The 19,917-nt window shown below is 41.5% G+C and overlaps 1 protein-coding gene across 1 annotated transcript in view; it reads left to right on the top strand.

The window, feature by feature from the left end:
• Positions 1 to 10,145: 10,145 nt before the first annotated feature.
• LOC145401079 (uncharacterized) overlaps positions 10,146 to 19,917 on the top strand; it is a 17,035-nt gene continuing 7,263 nt past the window's right edge. Inside the window, exons 1-10 of the mRNA XM_080273450.1 lie at positions 10,146 to 10,803; positions 11,442 to 11,527; positions 12,540 to 12,616; positions 13,485 to 13,533; positions 14,015 to 14,100; positions 14,241 to 14,479; positions 15,625 to 15,695; positions 17,100 to 17,255; positions 17,468 to 17,643; positions 18,841 to 18,897. Of these exons, the coding sequence (XP_080129576.1) occupies positions 10,146 to 10,803; positions 11,442 to 11,527; positions 12,540 to 12,616; positions 13,485 to 13,533; positions 14,015 to 14,100; positions 14,241 to 14,479; positions 15,625 to 15,695; positions 17,100 to 17,255; positions 17,468 to 17,643; positions 18,841 to 18,897 (1,655 nt within the window). The remainder of the gene's footprint in view (positions 10,804 to 11,441; positions 11,528 to 12,539; positions 12,617 to 13,484; positions 13,534 to 14,014; positions 14,101 to 14,240; positions 14,480 to 15,624; positions 15,696 to 17,099; positions 17,256 to 17,467; positions 17,644 to 18,840; positions 18,898 to 19,917) is intronic.

The following is a 19,917-nucleotide window of genomic DNA, read 5'->3' as shown; positions in this document are numbered from 1 at the left end:
TACCTATGTAAATTTTGGAGAGTTTTGTAGGACCAAAAGCTAGAAGTCTGGCTAAAATTATAAAATACATTCCTGATTTTTGGATGAGCCATTTTGACAAGTGAAAATCCTGGGTGGGAGAGAGATAGGTTAGAGTTTGAGTTCTTTATTATCTCTAACGTTATGGGCAACACACAATTCTCTGAAGATGAGTTCTGTGTGGCACGAAACATCGGAGAAAATACAGAATTCAGGCTTTAATCTGTATCTCTCCCTCAACCAACGTTTCCATATTCCTAATGCTTGAAGTCTGATGCAAACATTGTAAATTTAAAGGATTCTGAAGCTGTAAGTTAATTTCATTGTTATTCATGCTGTTCAAAGTAATATGTAAATGTTGTAAATCCGAGGAAATTCTGTGTTCTTGCCAGTCAGATGTAAACACTGTAAAATTAAAGTAATCATTTTTATACTGAAATTGAAATGTGAAAGTTTTGTATTCTGAGTGACCTGCAGTGCTAGAAGAGTGTTGACTTTGAGAGACCTATGGATAAACTTTTTAAATTCTGAGATACTTTTGAGGTTGGAAATCTAACTGAGTGGCTCTTGGTTACTGAATGTTAAATGTAAAGTTTGTAAAAAAAAAAAAAAAAAAAAGCGATTTTTTTGTTTTTGTAATCTTGACAGTTGGATGTAAAAGTTTTGTAAATGTAGGGTATGTCTTACGTAATGCCAAATGTTAGATGTAAGCTTGTTAAAACTGAGACAGTTCCTCTGATGTTGAAAGCCTGATGCCTTATGTCTTTGTACATTTCTGATTTTCTTTTATGTTTTCAGTTAATTTTGGTGACTTGTAATGTTGACAGTAAGATGTAAAAGCTTTGTATATTTAATGTAATGCCAAAAGTTAGTTATAAGACGTTTAATACTAAGGTTGTCATGACACTGAAAGTTAGATGTTAGCGTTGTGAATATAAAGTTAGACGTTAGTTATGTAAATCTGGAGAACTGTGTTATTCTGAGGACCTTCCCTGATGCTGGAAAGACGCTCAGTATATTCAAGTGATATTCTTAATGTTAGATGTAAGCTTTGTAAATATGAGGACGTTTCTTCATACTGAATGCTACATATCAGCTTTGTAAATCCTGGTGCTCAAAAGTTAGGTATAAGTTTTGTAAATGTGATGAGCTTTGTAAATCTTGGAGCCCCAAGTTAGGTATAAGTTTTGTAAATGTGGTGAGCTTTGTAAATCTTGGTGCTCAAAAGTTAGGTATAAGTTTTGTAAATGTTATGAGCTTTGTAAATCTTCGAGCTCAAAGTTAGGTATAAGTTTTGTAAATGATGAGCTTTGTAGTACTGGACGACGGAGGTAAGGCTTTGAAATCTGAAGGGACTCCTTTTAAAGTCTGGGGAAGCTTCTTGAAAATCTGAGGAAGCTCCTTAACCTTTTCAGTCCGATGACGTCTTTTTGCTATGCTTTTCACACCGCCTGTCGATTTTATTAACTTCTATAATTCGATGGCGTGTTTATTCACTCGGTTTTAATTAGCTTGGGGAAGATTTTTTCAAATTGGAAGGGTTAAATGTAACGATCCTTTTCCCCTTCAACATAAAAGATGTCTCCTAAGTTGATCAAATGTGGCAAAACGTAGCAAGAATATAATAAAGAAAATTATAATCGTCCTTAGATTGGAGGGGTTAATTATTGGAAAGCCCCTGATAAGAAATGCGGTTAATGGAGGTTAATCTAATTCCTCTTGCTCAAAAAACTTCTCCCAGTTTCCATAAAATCCTGCAACGGTAGCAAGATTAAAGAGGAAAAGATTAATTACAGCTAAGGAGTTGGTGATCCGATTTGTATACAGAGGCTCACAAAAACTTAAAAATTTTTGTGATGGAGGAAGTAGCAAAAACCTGAGGAATTTTTGTGAGAATGAATGTCGAAGAAAGTGAGGAATTTTTGCGGTGACGGAGGCAGAGGAATGTGAGGAGTTTTTGTGATGGTAATAATCGATGAAAGTGAGGAATTGTTTGTGGTGGCGGAAGTAGAAAACAAGAATTTTTGTGATGATGGAAGTAGAAAATAATGAAGAATTTTAGAGCACGTGGAAGTCGAAGAAACAGGAATTTTTGTGACGGAGGAAGTAGCCGAAAACTCAGGAATTTTTTGATGATGAAAGTAGAAAGAACTGAATGATTTTTTTTAAATGTGGAAGTTAAAGAAACCTTTGTTAATTTTATGTATTTTGTAATGCTACACTTTAGAAGTAACTTTGGTAAAGCAGAGAGATTAATTTTAAGCTGGGAGACAGATGCATACCTTGTAAATATGAGTTTACTATAAAATGTATTTATTTGATGCCTCTACTAGGGTGGCTTCTTTTTCATTCAGTTCTTCAGGTATGTTTTGATGTTTTCAGTTCTTGTAATAATTCTTGATATGGGGTCACTGGATGTTGACATCTAAATTGAGAGAGAGAGAGAGAGAGAGAGAGAGAGAGAGAGAGAGAGAGAGAGAGAGAGAGAGAGAGTCGCTAGGTTACAAAGAATCTTCAGTACGAAAGGCCTATCCAAAAATAAATAAACTGGTGTGGAAGTAAAGAAAATAAACAAAAGATGACGTCACCGCATGCTAGAGGTCAATAGCTGTCAGAGAACCACAATAAAATGTCATCTTTGAAACAGGGTAACTAAAAGACATAGAAAAAGGCGTCAAAGAAGCGTTCAATATCCCAAGAATCTCAAGACGCAGATTACGTTTACTTGCACGAAAGACACTATAATTTTCTTGTATAGTCAAAGAAACATTTATCTTCCCAGTTTCACCTGAAGAACATTTACAACTGACGAAATACAGTGAAAACCCCACTCTTTCCCAGTGCGTGTTTCACTTGGGTCGATTTCCCCCCTATGTATTCGTCACACACTGGGGGGATACTTTTGTGTGTGTCTGTCTGTACACTTTTATATTTCATGTAGCACTTTGTCTTATGTAAGTTGGTGTTACTGTTACTTTGTTTCAGATTAGCACATGTAACACACTGCCATAACACACTCTAACATCTCACATATACTTCATACTTAATTCGCCACACACAGGCTCACCTCACACTGCCACACCATATACTCATACCACTCACTGTCACCTCTCTCTCTCTCTCTCTCTCTCTCTCTCTCTCTCTCTCTCTCTCTCTCTCTCTCTCTCACACACACACACACACACACACACACACACACACACACACACACACACACACACACACACACACACACACACACACACACGTACATTCAAACACAAACTGCCACCTCCCTGTCTGTCTGTCTTTCTGTCTGACTCTCTGCCTCTCTCTCACATACACACACACACACACACACACACACACACACACACACACACACACATCCACACCGATCTCCAGGTATCATATCTACCAACCAAAAACTGATCTCACACTGTTGTCCAATTTTAAAAACTGTACTGTATTATAATGTATGTTTTTCCACCTTTAAAAACAAAAGTAAAAAAAGAATATATCTTTTCATTTCACCGATACTCTAATGATTGCTTTTGTAGACTTGTGTTTGCTCGTTCATGTTTCTCATCTTGAATTTATACCTAACGCTGGGGAATAGGTTGGTGATTTTGATGATGATGATGATGATGATGATTGGAGTTCTCACGCTGCGTATATTAGATTCAGAAAAAAAAATTGAGAGAGAGAGAGAGAGAGAGAGAGAGAGATCAAAAGAAGAGACAGGAAGCACAATTAGAGAGAGACAGAAAGGAAAGTTTATTGCAAAAACTGAGAGAGAGAGAGAGAGAGAGAGAGAGAGAGAGAGAGAGAGAGAGAGAGAGAGAAAGAGAGAGAGAGAGAGAGAATCGTGTGGCATTAGCAGGAATTGAAAGCTAGAGTTCCGTCGACCATAAGGGTGTTAATGATGACACTATTTACACTTTTAAGCCCCTATGGTCAGTATTCTCGTCCCTAACACCTTTTCCTCGCCAGTTTATTTCTGCATGTACCATTTTAATAACTATTTCTATCTTATCTGTTCAATCTATGTCGATAATACATCCAGCCATCCATCATCCAATCCTACATTGCCCCATGAGGACCGTAGGAGCCCGGGGCTAGGCAGTTGGTCCCGACATTTAAGATGAGAGTGAACAAAGGAATAAATTTGATACGACGGACTGGTAACGTGTAACATGCAAAATAAATCGCTAAGGAAGAGGTGTAAGGGAGTACTAGAGTCAACCAGGCCATGACTGTGTTAAACGGATGCGGCGATACACCAAGGAATCAGAAAAATTTAAATAAACAATATAAACAATGAGTCACGTCCTCACTTCCTTTCCCGGAGAAGCGCTGAGTAACCTGCAGTCAGTACGGATTGGTGTAACATCTTCCGTAGGTCTGCCGTTAGAATCTATGAACTGAATAAGATAATCGTCCTCTTTAAGTCTGAGAAAAATGCGAGAAGCTTTACCTTCCACCCAGGCGTTGACCCCTCTAGTGACCTGCTATGAGTAAAGAGTCGACATGTTTAAAGACCTCCTCGCTGCTACCAGTGTACCAGTCCTGTATATGAGAGTCCTAGATTCAATATGGACGGTGGGTGTTAGCGCGGAAATGGTGACATGAGGGGTAAGGGAACGGGGTATTAAGTCTATGTTCAGAGTCGTCCACGTTAAAAAGAAAAAAAAAAGAACAGGAGACAAATGAGTCACAGTACCGCAGGGGATTAAGCAACTGTACAAGAGGCATGTGTTCTTCAAGACGCCATGAGAACACGCGTGAGGTGGAAATGACTACACGGTGACTCAGTGGGACCGGCCCAGTCTGTCTCCTGTCTTCCTCCACACTGCCCCTTGCTGCATCTCCCCTATCTCTTGCATCACATCCCCTCTGTCTCTTACATCACATCTCTGGTGGTGGTGGTGATGCTGTTGATGATGATGATGGCTAATATGGTGCTGATATATGGCGCCTAGCATCCTAACCGTTCCAGTCTCCTGTCTCCCAGCTTCTTCATCTCCCGTCTCATTTACATCATCTCTCCCCTGGTGGTGGTGATGCTGTTGTTGATAATGGTGATGATGATGAAAATGATGATGATGATGGAAAAATTAACAGATATCAGCTTTTATTTCCACAGGTGAATTAAATCGTCTGGCGGTCGAGGGAATGAAACTTACACACACACACACACACACACACACACACACACACACACACACACACACACACACACACACACGGCCCTGAACTGAATGCTTTAATCGTTCAAATGTCACTAAAGCTTAAGCCATCGCAAATCCCCGTACGATAAGATAGCCTGATAAAAGACCGGCAGCTTATCAAATGGGCAGAGCTGTCTAAATGCAGTCTGGGTACGTGAAGTGTATTGGAGAAGTCACTGTGCAATAGAAGATCTTGCCACACTTCACACTTTACGCTGTCACTTATTACACTACCAGATTTCACACTGTAAAAGCACACACTGTCATATCACTCAGTTACATTTCACATTCCCGCACTGTCACACTTCATATTACTCTACATCACACTGCCAGACTTCACACTACCACATCTCACACTGCCACACCTCACACTGCCACACCTCACACTGCATCTCTTCACACTAACGCGCCTCATACAGTCACTACTCACACTACACACTCACTTCTCACATTGACACAGCTCACAATGCCTCACTTCACATGGTAGTTACATTGCTTAGTGCTTTCGTTGTCTGCTTCACTTCACCCTACCATAATACGGTGACTGTGGAATAACAAATACGGTGAATTAGTAACTTCGGTAAGAGTATGGCAGGGAAATGACCATCACGGCACACTTACGATCAAAAGGAGATGTACGGATGCGATCAATTGGTTTGTGTAATTAACGTGTTCACTATGGTGTACTTTTCATTTTTAGACGCGGAACCATTTCTAGGGGGGGATCTGTTAGTCTGTCCCTCACTAATGTTTTACGGAAGTGAGGGGTTTCGCTGTCGCAGGTTTTAGCGACTTTAGCAAGACATACCACAAAACACCACACAACATCACCCTCCCACACCACATCGCACTCTATTAACTCACCCTTCTACACCACACCACACAATAGTATCATTGCACACCACACCTCACCACAAAAAAATTACCCTTCCACACCACACTACACAAAATCGCCCTCCCACACCACACCACACAAAATCACTCTCCCACACCACACCACACAAAGTCATTCTCCCACACCACACCACACAAAATCATTCTTCCACACCACACCACACAAATTCACTCTCCCACACCACACCACACAAAATCACTCTCCACACCACACCAAATCACCCTCCCACACCACACCATACCACACCAATCAACCGAGGGACTCTGAAGGTTTAGGTCTCGTACTTTTGTTTATGTTCTTGCTACATCCAGACGATTTTAGTCAGCTGTGGAGAGAGTGCTCAAAATGGAGAGGATATATATATTTTTTAACCCTTTCAAAGCCTGAGAACCTTCCAGTGGTGAGAGAAATAATTTAATAACAATAATAAACTTGTTATCGCGTCATCCAAATGAAGGGGTTGATAATCATGAAGTAGAAAGATAATAAAAAAAAAAATATATGCCATATAGAGACGGAAAGTTTGTAACGTAAAATCCTGGTGAAAATCTAGTGTCACGTAGATACTGATAAGGACCAGGGAAGGATATGGCTAACGTATTCTTGATTAACATTTTTATTATTATTATTATTATTATTATTATTATTATTAACAACAACATTATCGTCATCGTCATCGTCATATCATCGATATTATTATTATTATCATTATTATTATTATTATTATTATTATCATTAGTTACTGTTATCATCATTCTTAGTATTACGATCGATTCCATGATGCAATTTGGACTTTTCTTTCGTTTTATTTATATTTTGTCTTTTTTCTTTCTTTCCCCATTTCCCTTTTTAATAGGAAGAACAAAAGACACGGAAACACTTTGCATTCTCCTTTCCTGGGAGTGAAGAAGGACACAGCCTTTGTCTAGGAGGCTGACCGGCTCGAGATGCCGGACTCTGGTCATTCTGGTTGCGGACTTCCTGTGCTAACCATTTACATTAACCATCGCTTGCTGTACCGGTGTGTGTGTGTGTGTGTGTGTGTGTGTGTGTGTGTGTGTGTGTGTGTGTGTGTGTGTGTGTGTGTGAGAGAGAGAGAGAGAGTATTGTGTGTGTGTGTGTGTGTGTGTGTGTGTGTGTGTGTGTGTGTGTGTGTGAGAGAGAGAGAGAGAGTAATGATTGCAGTAGTGTGTGTGTGTGTGTGTGTGTGTGTGTGTGTGTGTGTGTGTGTGTGTAATTCACCGGGTCGGTCAGGATCACTTGATGGTCGTGATCGTCAGCTTTTACCCTCCCGGAAGAGAGCTGAGAGCTAATATAGTCCGATCTAAGGGCAAGGCTGTGACCTTCACACACGCACACAGCCGTCCCCTTGCTCAAGGGAGACAGTAACCACCCACTTCGTCAGTGAAAGTTTTCGCAGCCTGAGCGAGGTGCGAACTCCCGTCCACCTGATGGCGAGCGAGAACGTTACCACTGAGCCAGCAAGCGGTGTGTGTGTGTGTGTGTGTGTGTGTGTGTGTGTGTGTGTGTGTGTGTGTGTGTGTGTGTGTGTGTGTGTGTGTGTGTGTGTGTGTGTGTGTGTGTGTGTGAGACAGGAAGCAAGAGTGATACTAACATTCGTGTGGCATTCTCTCACTCAGTCATGCGTACTGCCTCCTCCCACTCAACGTGTCTTATGGTGGCTCCTGTTTCACGTGGTGTTTCACCTGCTGTTTCACCTCTATACATGCCAGATTCAGTGCCCATTTACCACTCCATTGAACTACGCTTCATCCTGTGAGCAGTGAACATTGAAACGTCTATGTGTCAGTTCTGTCTAGTGCCTCCTTTAGCTCGACATCTGTGATATGCAGGCTCCTGTTTCACGAGCTGTTTCACTTCGATTCATCCCAAATACTGTGTCCCTATACCGCTCCTCTGACCTACGCTGCATCCTGTGAGTAGTGGACAGTGAAACTCGTATGGTGGCTCCTGTTTCACCTGCGGTTTCACCTGCATTCATGCCAGATACACCGTCCTTTTACCACTCCAGTGACCTACGCCGCATCCTGTGAGTGATTGATGACGAAACTCGGGTCCTCTTCTCCCTGTCAATCCTGCTTTGTATAGACAGACACACAAGAATCTTCCTCAAGTCTGACTAATACACAGCGGAAAAATCGAACCATCTGAAACACACACTTTTAGATATAGGATTTTCATTGTACTTCGCCAGCTGTAAAATTTTTTCAGACGGAACTGAGAAGATAGTTTTTTCTTTGCATCAGTGGCTACTATTGCTCTTCCGCAGATATAATGGCCCTTACCACGCCACTGGCCTACGCTTCATCCTGTGAGTGGAAACCTAGAGCCCTAGACGAAAGAATCTCTGGGCGTTTCTGTCACGGGGAACTTGAGAAACAAATACTTTAAGATCTAGGTGTGTGTGTGTGTGTGTGTGTGTGTGTGTGTGTGTGTGTGTGTGTGTGTGTGTGTGTGTGTGTGTGTGTGTGTGTGTGTGATTTTTCTACTTTCAGTGAATAATTATTTCGTCCTTGTGTACTATGGTATGATTTCTGCAGCTGATGGTGCTAGATTCTAATGATATTAAAATTTTCACTCTCTGTTTTGCTACAGTTCTGTTTGGTGATATCATTTTCTACTTTGCTGACCACTTATCCTGTTCTTGCATTGCACATAATTTCGCACTACTGAGTCCACCATAGTCCTTTTCTCTCACTTGGTCCAGATTTTGTCCATTTGCAGCTCATTTCACGTAGCTCATTGGCAGTACCAGATAATACTATGGCTCTACTTTCATTTCAAGTGGCTATTTGGCAGAATTAGACGATACTGTGGCTCTACATCCTTTCCATGGCATTTTCCCAACTAGCATCAAAGGCCTACGTCAATCTCTCGTTATATGTCAGTACTGAAGATCGAGAGATGGCAGTTTTTGACCAGCATAGAGTAAAAAGGGTATAGTTCCTGTCGACTTCAGAAATTTCTCCTTTGACTGTACATAAAAGCTGGTTGGTGATATTTTGTCCACTTGATGAACACTAATCCAGTTCTTGGGTGATTTTTTTTCCAGATGATTTCGAAAGAGTCTATCAGTGTCAGAATCACCACCGTTTATTGTGCATCAAGATTAGGTGGTGTTTTATTTCTACTTTGGTGATAAAATGCTATAATAAAGATAGATAACTGCATGATGACGAAGATAAAGAGAGCAGATGTCTGTAGGTGACGAAGATAATGACGATAGCCGAATGCATGATGGAGATAATGAAGATAAGTCAGTGCATGATAAGTGATAAAGAAAGGAATGCATAAAGGTATAGACAGAGTTACCACAGATCAGTGCATGGTGAACTAAGAAAATAAATCAGATAAATATATGGTGATTTTAATAATGAAGAGAGAAAACTGCATGATGATGATGATGATGATGATGATGATGATGATGATGATAATGATAGTATATGGGTGCACAGTAAACTAGATAAACGTAAGACAGTGCATGGTGACCAGAAATAATTGACTAGTGCATGATAACTGGTAATGAAATAAATGACTCCATGACGACGTACATAATGACCATGATTATGAGTATGGTGCCCTAAAGAGTGAAAATGGTGCCCTGGATAACGAAAGGTGATCAGTGCATGGTACAGATAATTATGGTATTTGACTGCTTGATGAAGTAAATAATAACGGAGACTAAATACGTACTGATGATGATAGTGAAGAAGGTTAAATGCATGCTGCCCTAATTAGTGAACGAAGAACAGTGCATGGTGACAGATAATTAAGTTAAATGACTAAATGATGATGTGAAGAATGAGGGTAATTGACTGCATGGTGCTCTAATGAAAGTATGAGAATGCATGGCGATAAATAATTAAGGTAAATGACTAAAATATGATGACGCAAGTAATGAGGATAGTTAATAATGAAGATAGTTGACTGAATGGTGGTCCAAAAATTAAAGAAAAAATTTGATATATAATTGGAGATACAAGAACGACTCCCCCAACACCATGACCATCTGGCCCTACATCCTCTCCTTCTATCTCCTCTCTCTGCCCTTCCTCGTCTCCAGTTCCCAGTCTCCCCACCATCATCTCTCCCCGATCTCCTCCAACACAGCTTTTGGTGGAGATGCTGAGGCCAAAATTTCGGCTGGGGGAACTGACAAGGATAGCAGTTCGATACCGGACGGCTTCGACGAGGATATTGTGAAAGTGAAGAAGCCAAAATCGACATCCCTTGAAAATGACGAATATTTGAACGTGACGAAAGATGCATTTGAGGATGATAATTCGAGAGCAGTGGCCAGGACAGCAGACAATGGTGGAGAGACAGGTGGAGAGGACGAAGTTTCCGGTGGAGACAAAAGGATTGGTGGGGAAAGCGAAAGGATTGTTGATGACGATGAAAGAATTACCGGAGATGATAGGACCGGTGGAGGAGACGATAGGGTTGGTGAAGGCGAAAGTATTGGTGGAGAAAACGAAAGGATTGATGAAGAAGACGAAAGGGTTGGTGGAGAGGACGAAAGGACTGGTGGAGAGGACGAATGGATTGGTGGAGAGGACGAATGGATTGGTGGAGACGAAAGGACTGGTGACGGAGACGAAAAGACGAATGGCCATGAAACACCCCCGGACTCCCTTGAGGACACGTGGAGAGAGCAAGGTGAGTGAAAGATATAAACATCCTCTGATATGGGCTGATAAGGGCGTCCTATCTGCCCTTGTCTCTTCCCGTATAAGTGTTAAGGTTGGTGCTGTATGACTACTGGTTGCATTGCTGTATAAGGTCTACGTAACACTTCTTCTATAGCGATTCATTCTTCACATTCAACACAAGCTCCTCTTATAGGTTACTGATACCAGAGACGTTAGTATCTAAGTGCTATAGATACTCATAACATACAAGAAACATAAATCGCTAAGAAAGAGGTGCGACGAAGCATTATAGAATAGCATTATTGTTTTACCGTAACATTTGATTCTTAATATTTAGCTAAGATCACGTAATTATAAGGACACCCCTAATTTTTTAAATGATAATTTGTGGCACACCTGTAATTACACCCGCGTCAGGTAGGGAGGTGATTAGCAGGTGTTTTAATTAGGTTTTAGTGTGGTGTTTGCATCATTAGGGAAAATCTATTGGGAAAAATTTGAACCATATTTGTGACAATGATGGAGAGCCGTCTGTCTGCCTGTCTGTCTCTTTTTTGTCTGTATGCCTGTCTGTCTGTGTCTTCCTGTCTGTCTGACCCTCTCTCTCTCTCTCTCTCTCTCTCAAGTCTCTCCCCTATCTCTCAGGCTGGCTAGGAGAGGATATAAACGTCATCGCTATCCCTGTCTTATCATTTCGAAAACCCGATCAACTCTCACCTTCTCGTCACAAGGTAAGGTCCTCTCTCAATATCTTTCATTTTCTCTATCTCTCACCCCATTATCTCGCTATCTCTATTTTCCCAGTCTCTCCTTATTACCTCTCATTACCTATCGTTCAATTACCTTTCACTGTCTCTCGCTATTTCCATTTATTATTTTACACTCCTATCTCTCCTATCTCTCTTATCTCTCATTATCTTTTATCTCTGCCTGTCCATATCTCTTGCTGTCTTATCTCTCCTTATCCTCCACATTCTCACACTTAGTTGTCTCTCACTATCTCTCGTCCTCTTTCAGTAAATCATTTTTCACTATCTTTCATTTTCAGTACCTCTCACTGTTTTTATTTTTCATTAAATATATCCCATTATTCCATTATCTCTCTCTGTCTCTCTCTCTCTCTCTGTCTCTCTCTCTCTCTCTCTCTCTCTCTCTCTCTCTCTCTCTCGTAACATATCTTTCCTTTTCTTTCATTTTCTTTCACTGTTACCCTTCAATTCTCAGTTTTATTAAGTCACCATATTTATTCGGATTTGCTTTACCATTTTCCATTATTCCTTTATTTTCCTCATCGTTATCATTTCCTTCATTATCTTTCTTATCTTCAGCTTCATTAATATTTATCTTTATATTTTTTTCCTCTCACGTTTTCCCTTTGTCTATTTTTTTTTTTTTTTTCTTTTTGGTGGGGTTTAGCATTGCCTTTTTCCGTTTTCCTCTTTTTGTCATTTTTTTTTTTTGTATCAGTGATTTAAAAGTTGGGTTTTTAATGTGATTTGTGTGTGTGTGTGTGTGTGTGTGTGTGTGTGTGTGTGTGTGTGTGTGTGTGTGTGTGTGTGTGTGTGAGAGAGAGAGAGAGAGAGAATGAGGATGACAGTAACGTTGACAAAGATGATGAAGGTGAGAGTGACGATGATGATGATGATGATGATGACCAGGGCGACAAATAAAGCAGACGATGATGAAAAATATGATGATGATTTTACTTTCTCATTTCTTATTTTTTCTTCATTTTTTTAACAGGATGAAGAAGAAGCGACCCTGTATGTGGAGTTCCAAATAAAAGGGCATAGCCTGGTTCTCGATTTGCACCCTACAAGGTAAACACTCTCTCTCTCTCTCTCTCTCATCTTTGCATTTGTCCTACCCTACTCCATCACACTGTCTATTACCACTATCTCCTGTTTCACCATCTGCGCCTTCCATCCATCTCACCACCCTTCACCATTCCCTTTTCTTTCGCTTCACCATCTGTGTCTTGCGTCTATCCTACAGTCTTTCACCATGTTCTTTTCCTTCCCTGTTTCACCATCTCTTCCTTGTATCTGTCCTACCCTCCTCAGCTATATATCTCTTTACTCTCACCCTCTTCTGTTTCACCGTCTTTGCCTTCTATTTCTTCTGCCCTCCTTATAATCCCGTAAGTCTTTACCCTTTTGGTTATAAGTAAGGGCGTGGGAGAAAAGGGGTGGAGGAAGAGGATGAGGAAGGGATGTAAGAAGGAGCAGAGAGGATGGAAGGGATGAGGAGGGGGAAGGATGCAGCGAAAACTGGGGAGGAGGAGGAAGACAAGAGTAGGAAAAAAAGAGACAGACAGCCGGAATAATACGGGGGAGGGAAATAGTGATGGGTAGGAGGGATGGAGGAAAGAGTAGAAGGGAGGGATGGAGAGAAGAGTAGGGGACAGAGACAGAGAGAAGAGAAAGGGGAGGGGAAAGTCGGGAGGTAAGGAAGGGAGAGGAGAGGGAGGGACTGAGAGAAGAGGAAGGGGAGGGAAGGAGGGAAGGGCAAATGTGGGAGGAAGTACACATGTCCTATTTGTCACGGGAGAGCTTAGGACACATATTCTCGTCAGCTTAGGAGGATTTTTAGCACTTCTTCCTTACTAGCACATTTCTAAAGAGGTGCTACGAATCCTCCTGTGCCACCTAAGGATGTTAATTTCACTGATTCTCTGTTTTTTTTCAGAGACCTACTAGCAGCCACCTATGTTGAGTCGGAGGATGAGCAGGGACAGGTGAGTGAGTGGGTGAGTGAAGGTGGGGGAGAGTGAGAGAGTGGGGGAGGGAGTAAGGGACGGGGTGAGAGAGGGAGAGAGAGAGAGGGAGAGAGAAAGGGAGAGACATAGAGAGGGGTAAAAGTGGGAGAGAGAGAGAGAGAGAGAGAGAGAGAGAGAGAGAGAGAGAGGGTGAGAGGGAGTGTTTGTGAATGAGGGTGAGAGCGAGTGAAGATGAGGGCGAGAGAGAGAGAGAGAGAGAGAGAGAGAGAGAGAGGGGGGGGAAGGGGGAGTGAGTCAGGACGTTAGTGTGCGAGTGAGTGATGGAGAGAGGGAAGAGTGAGTAAGTGGGGAAATGAGTGAGTGGGTGAGCGAGTGAGTGAGACAGAGAGAGAGGGAGGGTAAGAGAATGAGAAGATGAGTCAGTGAATGAATGAGTACTTTTATTTTTTTTTCTAATTTCTATATATTTTTAACATTCGCCTAATACTCTCTCCTGCAGCAGGCGGTGAAGGCGTGTGAATACCAGGGTCAGGTCAGGGGTCATCCTGGGTCATGGGTCGCCCTCTCCATCTGTGGCGGTCTAAGGTCAGTGAGAGAGAGAGAGAGCGGGGGGGGGGGAGAATACAGCAAATATCTGCATGTACAATAATTCTCATTCACGGTCATTCATTCATTTCTCTCCTTCTCTCTAATTCATTCACTAATAATATTCCTTTACTCAACAGGGGCGTCATAGTGTTGGAAGGCAGGGAACTGATGGTCATGCCCTTCCCCGGTTCTGCTCCCAGTTTGACTCCCGGTTCAGCTCCCTCCACCAGTTCCACTTCCTCCCCAGGTTCTCCTTCCTCCCTCATTTCTACTCCTGGTTCAACTGGTTCTACTCCTTCCCCTGGTTCTGCTCCCGGTTCCACTATGCCTCATCGGATCCGCTCAGCCAGCCTGGTTCGTGGACCGGGAACTTGTGGTAAGTACTGGCTCTTCATGGTTCTAGTTCTCTCTCTCTCTCTCTCTCTCTCTCTCTTTCTCTCTCTCTCTCTCTAACATGCAAGTTTACCCTTCACATTTCATCTCCAAATCTCCCTTTCTCTCCTCTGGCTTTCTTCCTCACATTCCTCTCTTCCTCTTTCCCCTCATTGCTCCAGTCTCTCCTCTCTCCCTTCCTCCTCTCTCCCCTCATTGCTCCAGTCCCTCCTCTCTCCCTTCCTCCCTTTTTCCTCTCTCCCTCCTTTCTTCCCCACCTTCCTCTTCCTCTTCCTTATCACTTACATCACCCTTATTATACTCGTCAACAATTCCATCCGTCTTAGTCACCTTATCTCCGTACCTTGATAAGATAACCGTACCTTCTAACACTATAACCCTATCAGTACGAATAGCCACTTCTGCTTTGTCTTACTCTCCAGACGATTTTATTCAGTTCAAGAGGCATTTCGACTTAGAGGGGTTAAATAAATCCTTCATTAATCCCTTCACCATTACCACTGAAAAAAAATCTCTAAATAATATCGCTTAGTGGAAGCTTGGTTGAAATGAAGAACACGGCACTGAAGTGAATAAGCAACCTGGCGATTTAGGAGGCTGGCAGGGGGTAATATTCACAACATATCACCCCACCATCCACCCATCTATCCACTCACCTCATCCATTCATCTCAAACACCCAACGCACTCCACTCATCCACCCTGCACACCGCACTCCACTCACCCATCTACTGAATTCCATTCACTCACCTCACCCACCCACTGTACTCCACCCACCCTGCCCACCTCACCTGTCCATCCACCCATCCTACCTGGCCACCAAACTCCACCAGCAGGATGACTTACAAGCTCTCTCACACACACACACACACACACACACACACACACACACACACACACACACACACACACACACACACACACACACACACACACACACACACACACACACACACACACACACACACACACACACACAGGCACAGCTGCATTTGTAGTCTAGATATGTCATCGTTTCAGTTGGTTGAGACTCGGGTATTTTACTTCAACTGACGCGAGACGATTATATCCGCTGAAAGTAAGGCACAGGAACCTAGGAGTGTTAATTCCCTTCTTTCCACACCCGCAGGAGTAAATACAGCTGGTGTCAGAAGTTGGGAAGGAGGACTGAACACAACGAAATCCAGCTCTTCAAGAAGGGTAGGATAAGAAAAAAGTTTGTTCTTTGCTAAATGAGGTAGCCTACACGTCGTCAACATCATCATCATCTTAACCCTCCCTTCCTCTCAATGTATTGGTGGGAAGAAGATTAGAGTGTCATCATCATCATCATCATCATCATCGTCGTCGTCATCCAAACTCATCCTCCCATCCCATGCATTACTGGGAAAGTTATGATGATGATGTTGATGATGATGATATTCTAATCTTCCCACCAGTACACGGAGAGGAGGGGAGTGTTGAGATTAATGACGATGAGGATGGTGTTTCTGGGAAAGTTATGATGATGATGATGATGATGATTTGCACCTCCATTTGCTATTTCAAGACGTGAAAAATAAGTTATATTTATTTTACTCAAACTAGGCCTAAAACTGCCATCGCTCCATCTTGAAAACTGAGCAGTAATAGGAAATTTAACACGAGAAAACTGTACTAGTCACGAAGAAGTGCTATGGAAAGGATGTAATGAGAGCATTATCTATTTTAGCCACTGAGGTACTGTACGTGAGAATCAAGCAGCAAATGGACGAAAATCTAGGCCAAGTGAAGGTGAAATGAGTATAGCATAATCTGGGGGAAGCAGCCTAGGTATATAGATAGATAGATAATCTGGGGAGGCCAGAGAGAATTACGGATACAGGCAGTCAAATTCGGCGTTCTTTTCTTCCATGAGGATTGGGAATGGGGTTTACAGGAGCCCAATTAGTAAATGAGGTATATTCATTGTTTTATTTTGTCTTGTTGCACACAACTTTACTCAGCTTGGGAGTGATTTATTGATAAACAGATAGATAAATAGACAGAGAAGACAGAGATGGCTAAATTGATAGACAGAGTAGACAGAAATGGTTAAATAGATAGATATACTGTAGATACATTTGGTTATATTACTGGCTTGTTAATTACCTGTTAAATGTGAAATACCTATCAATGCAGATATCAATTCCTGTACATTTTACATCTACTTACTAATATATTTCTATGCTATACTGATCTATCTAGCCACCTATCTATTTTTTCTTCCAATTTTTTTTTCTACTACACAAAGATCCCACGCGGCACAGAATTAGTCTAGTTTCTCTCTGTCATTTATTTTCTCCACCACAAAGATACAAATACTATTTATTTTCCCTCTTTCATTTCCTTTCTTAAACACACAGATCGGATGCGGTACAGAAACTACATCTATTCTTTTACATTTTTTATCTCTACCGCAAACAGATCAGACGTGGCACAGAAATGGTACCTAGTCCTCCTCTTTCATTTTCTTTCTTTATCACACAAATCCCATTTCTATCTAGCTTGTTTTTTTTTTTCTTTACCACAGAAATCCTAATTCTATCTAGCTTCTTTCTTTCATTTCCTTTCTTTGTCGCACAGATCCGGCGCGGCACAGAGCTGCAAGGTGGCTCTCTGTGGACTGAGGCTTCTACACGCTATGTCGAGTTGGTGCTGGTGGCTGACAGTAGCTTCTATCGCAAACACGGCAGAGAAACCACGCAGCGCTGTAGGGCGATTGTGAATATCGTTAATGCGGTAAGTTGCGTGTGCGTGTGTGTGTGTGTGTGGAGCTATTGCTAACATCGATAATACGGTGAGATGGGTAAGGTTATGGTGATGATGATGATAATGATGACGCCGTACCGTGGCTGTTGTTGAGTTTATTCTTGTTGTTGTTGTTGTTGTTGATGATGATGATGATGATGATGATGATGATGATGATGATTATGGTGCTGTACCGTTGTCAGATGTACCGTCCCCTTGGTGTGGTAGTGGTGCTGGCCCGGGTGGTGGTGTGGAAGGCCTCTGATGAGATTGCGGTCAGCTCAGATCCTAAATTCACCCTGGACAACTTCAAGCAGTACCGCCTTCGACTGCTGAAGGAAGAACCTGATTGGAGGAATGACAATACCATTCTTCTAACGTGAGTTTTCGTGTGTGTTTTTTTTTTTTTTTACCTCATGCAAGCAGAGAAAGGTGACGAGTAGACGAGCTGAAATATTAGGCAGAGAAACATGCCAAGCCTATCCCAGCTTTGGAATATCAGCCACCGGAGGAAAGTGGCAAGTATACACACACACACACACACACACACACACACACACACACACACACACACACACACACACACACGTATATATAGATAGATGGATAGATAGATAGATATTTAAGGAAGATGAACAGAGGTAGGAAATATAATTAAATGTATTATTTATTCGTTCGTCTAGCTTATCGCCCTTTTTAATGCTGATTGAAGAAACTATTTATTCATTTATCTATGCGGTTACTTATCTAACAGGATTGTCATAATTATATTTCTTTACTTGTTTTTAGCTTTATGTGGGTTGTCGTCATGTTTATATATTTACCGGTATTTATTTATTTATTTATTCATTGTCACTAATTTTATTTCTTGTCATAGGCTTTGACAATATTATATCTATTATTCATCTATGTACTGATTTGTCAGTGTATTTGTATATATGTCTCTGTTTCTCATTACGTTACTTATTATCAGTTAGTTTCTTCACTATTTTTTTGCTCTGGACTCCACTACACTATCTGTCTATCTATCTATCTATCCATCCATCCACCCATCCATCTATCTGTCTGTCTGTCTATCTGTAGTCAGGCGCCGTAATCCTGTAAGCGGTGGCCGGAAACAAATCACCTCCATTCCGCCTGTCTTCTGTCATTTGGCTGCCCTTCCTGCAACTCACACCCTCCTCTTTCATAGACCTCTCCACTCCAGTCCTCCATCCCATCCTTCGTCTCCCCTTCCCACTCGCACCCTTCACCTCTCTCACATACATTCTCCTAGTCAGTCTCTCATTCTCTATCCTCTCCACATGGCCAGACTGTCATAAGTTATTTCTCTCAACACTTTCATTTTGTGTTTGTTAAGTACATTTATAGGAAACCATTATCTTTTTTTTAGGAAACCTTTATCTTTATTTAGGAACCCATTATCTTTATTTAGAAAACCATTATCTTTATTTAGGAAACCATTAACTTTATTTAGGAAACCATTATCTTTATTTAGGAAACCATTAACTTTATTTAGAAAACCATTATCTTTATTTAGGATGCCATTATCTTTACCTGCGTTTCTATTTTCCAGGGACGTGGATTTCCATGGGCAGACAGTTGGCTATGCACCTGTTTCCGGGATGTGTATGTGAGTGTTGATATTACTCCCCCTCTCTATCTATCTATCTGTCTCTATCTATCTATCTAATTCCTTCAGGGGAGATAATAGCAAAGTTACCCTATCATTGAAAATAAACACTTCAAATTACCGGGTAGTTCCCGACCCATTTGCCTAATATCTGGCGTATGTAAACTTTAGGAAAATATCATTAGAGGCAAAGTCACTGGCCACTTAGAAAACAAGCAATATAAGTACCAATATCCAACACGGATTTAAGTGACGGATGAGCATGACTACTTAATGTCCTCCAGTTTGTAAATGAATGTACAATATATATATATATATTTTTTTTACAGAAGATGAACAGAGGAAGGAAAAACTAATTAAATATGAAAATAATCCATACATTCGGTTATAGATGTCCTCCATATCGATAAAATTTGTAGATAATTTGGTCTTATATATATAAAATGAATAATTTTTTTCCCCTAAATGCTGAAATATGTAGCTTCCTGTTAGTAGTATTTTTTGTCACCTTCATTCACTCCGTTTTAACAATCTTCTTCATATCGGTCAGCATCTCTACATTCACTAAGAGTACCCTTCTTCACCATCACCACCATTCGCGATCTCTGTCATCCTCGCAATCATCACCACCATCACCACTTACCATCCCACCACCACCACTAAACATCTCACCATCATCACCCACCAACTCACAATTGCCACTCACCATCTCACACCATCTCTGTAAGTTAGCATATCACCAACCAAGCCACCATCTCACCATCACCACGCACCATCTTGCCTATCATCAAGTCACCATCTCATTTAAGCGTCACCTTCTCACCAGCATCCCTCACCATCCCACTAAGTCAACTTTTCACCATCACCACACCATCCCACCAAGTCCGCATCTCACCACCCAGCAAGTCACCATCTCACCACCTCAGCAAGTCACCTTCTCACCATCGTCTCACCATCCCAAGTCAACTTCTCACCATCATCACACCATCGCACTAAGTCAGCATTTCACCAACCATCAAC

This window comes from Coenobita brevimanus, chromosome 54 (assembly GCF_032717465.1).
Source record: "Coenobita brevimanus isolate Jiangsu-jjx chromosome 54, ASM3271746v2, whole genome shotgun sequence".
Taxonomy (NCBI): Eukaryota; Metazoa; Arthropoda; class Malacostraca; order Decapoda; family Coenobitidae; genus Coenobita; species Coenobita brevimanus.
This window is presented reverse-complemented; position numbering and strand designations above follow the sequence as displayed.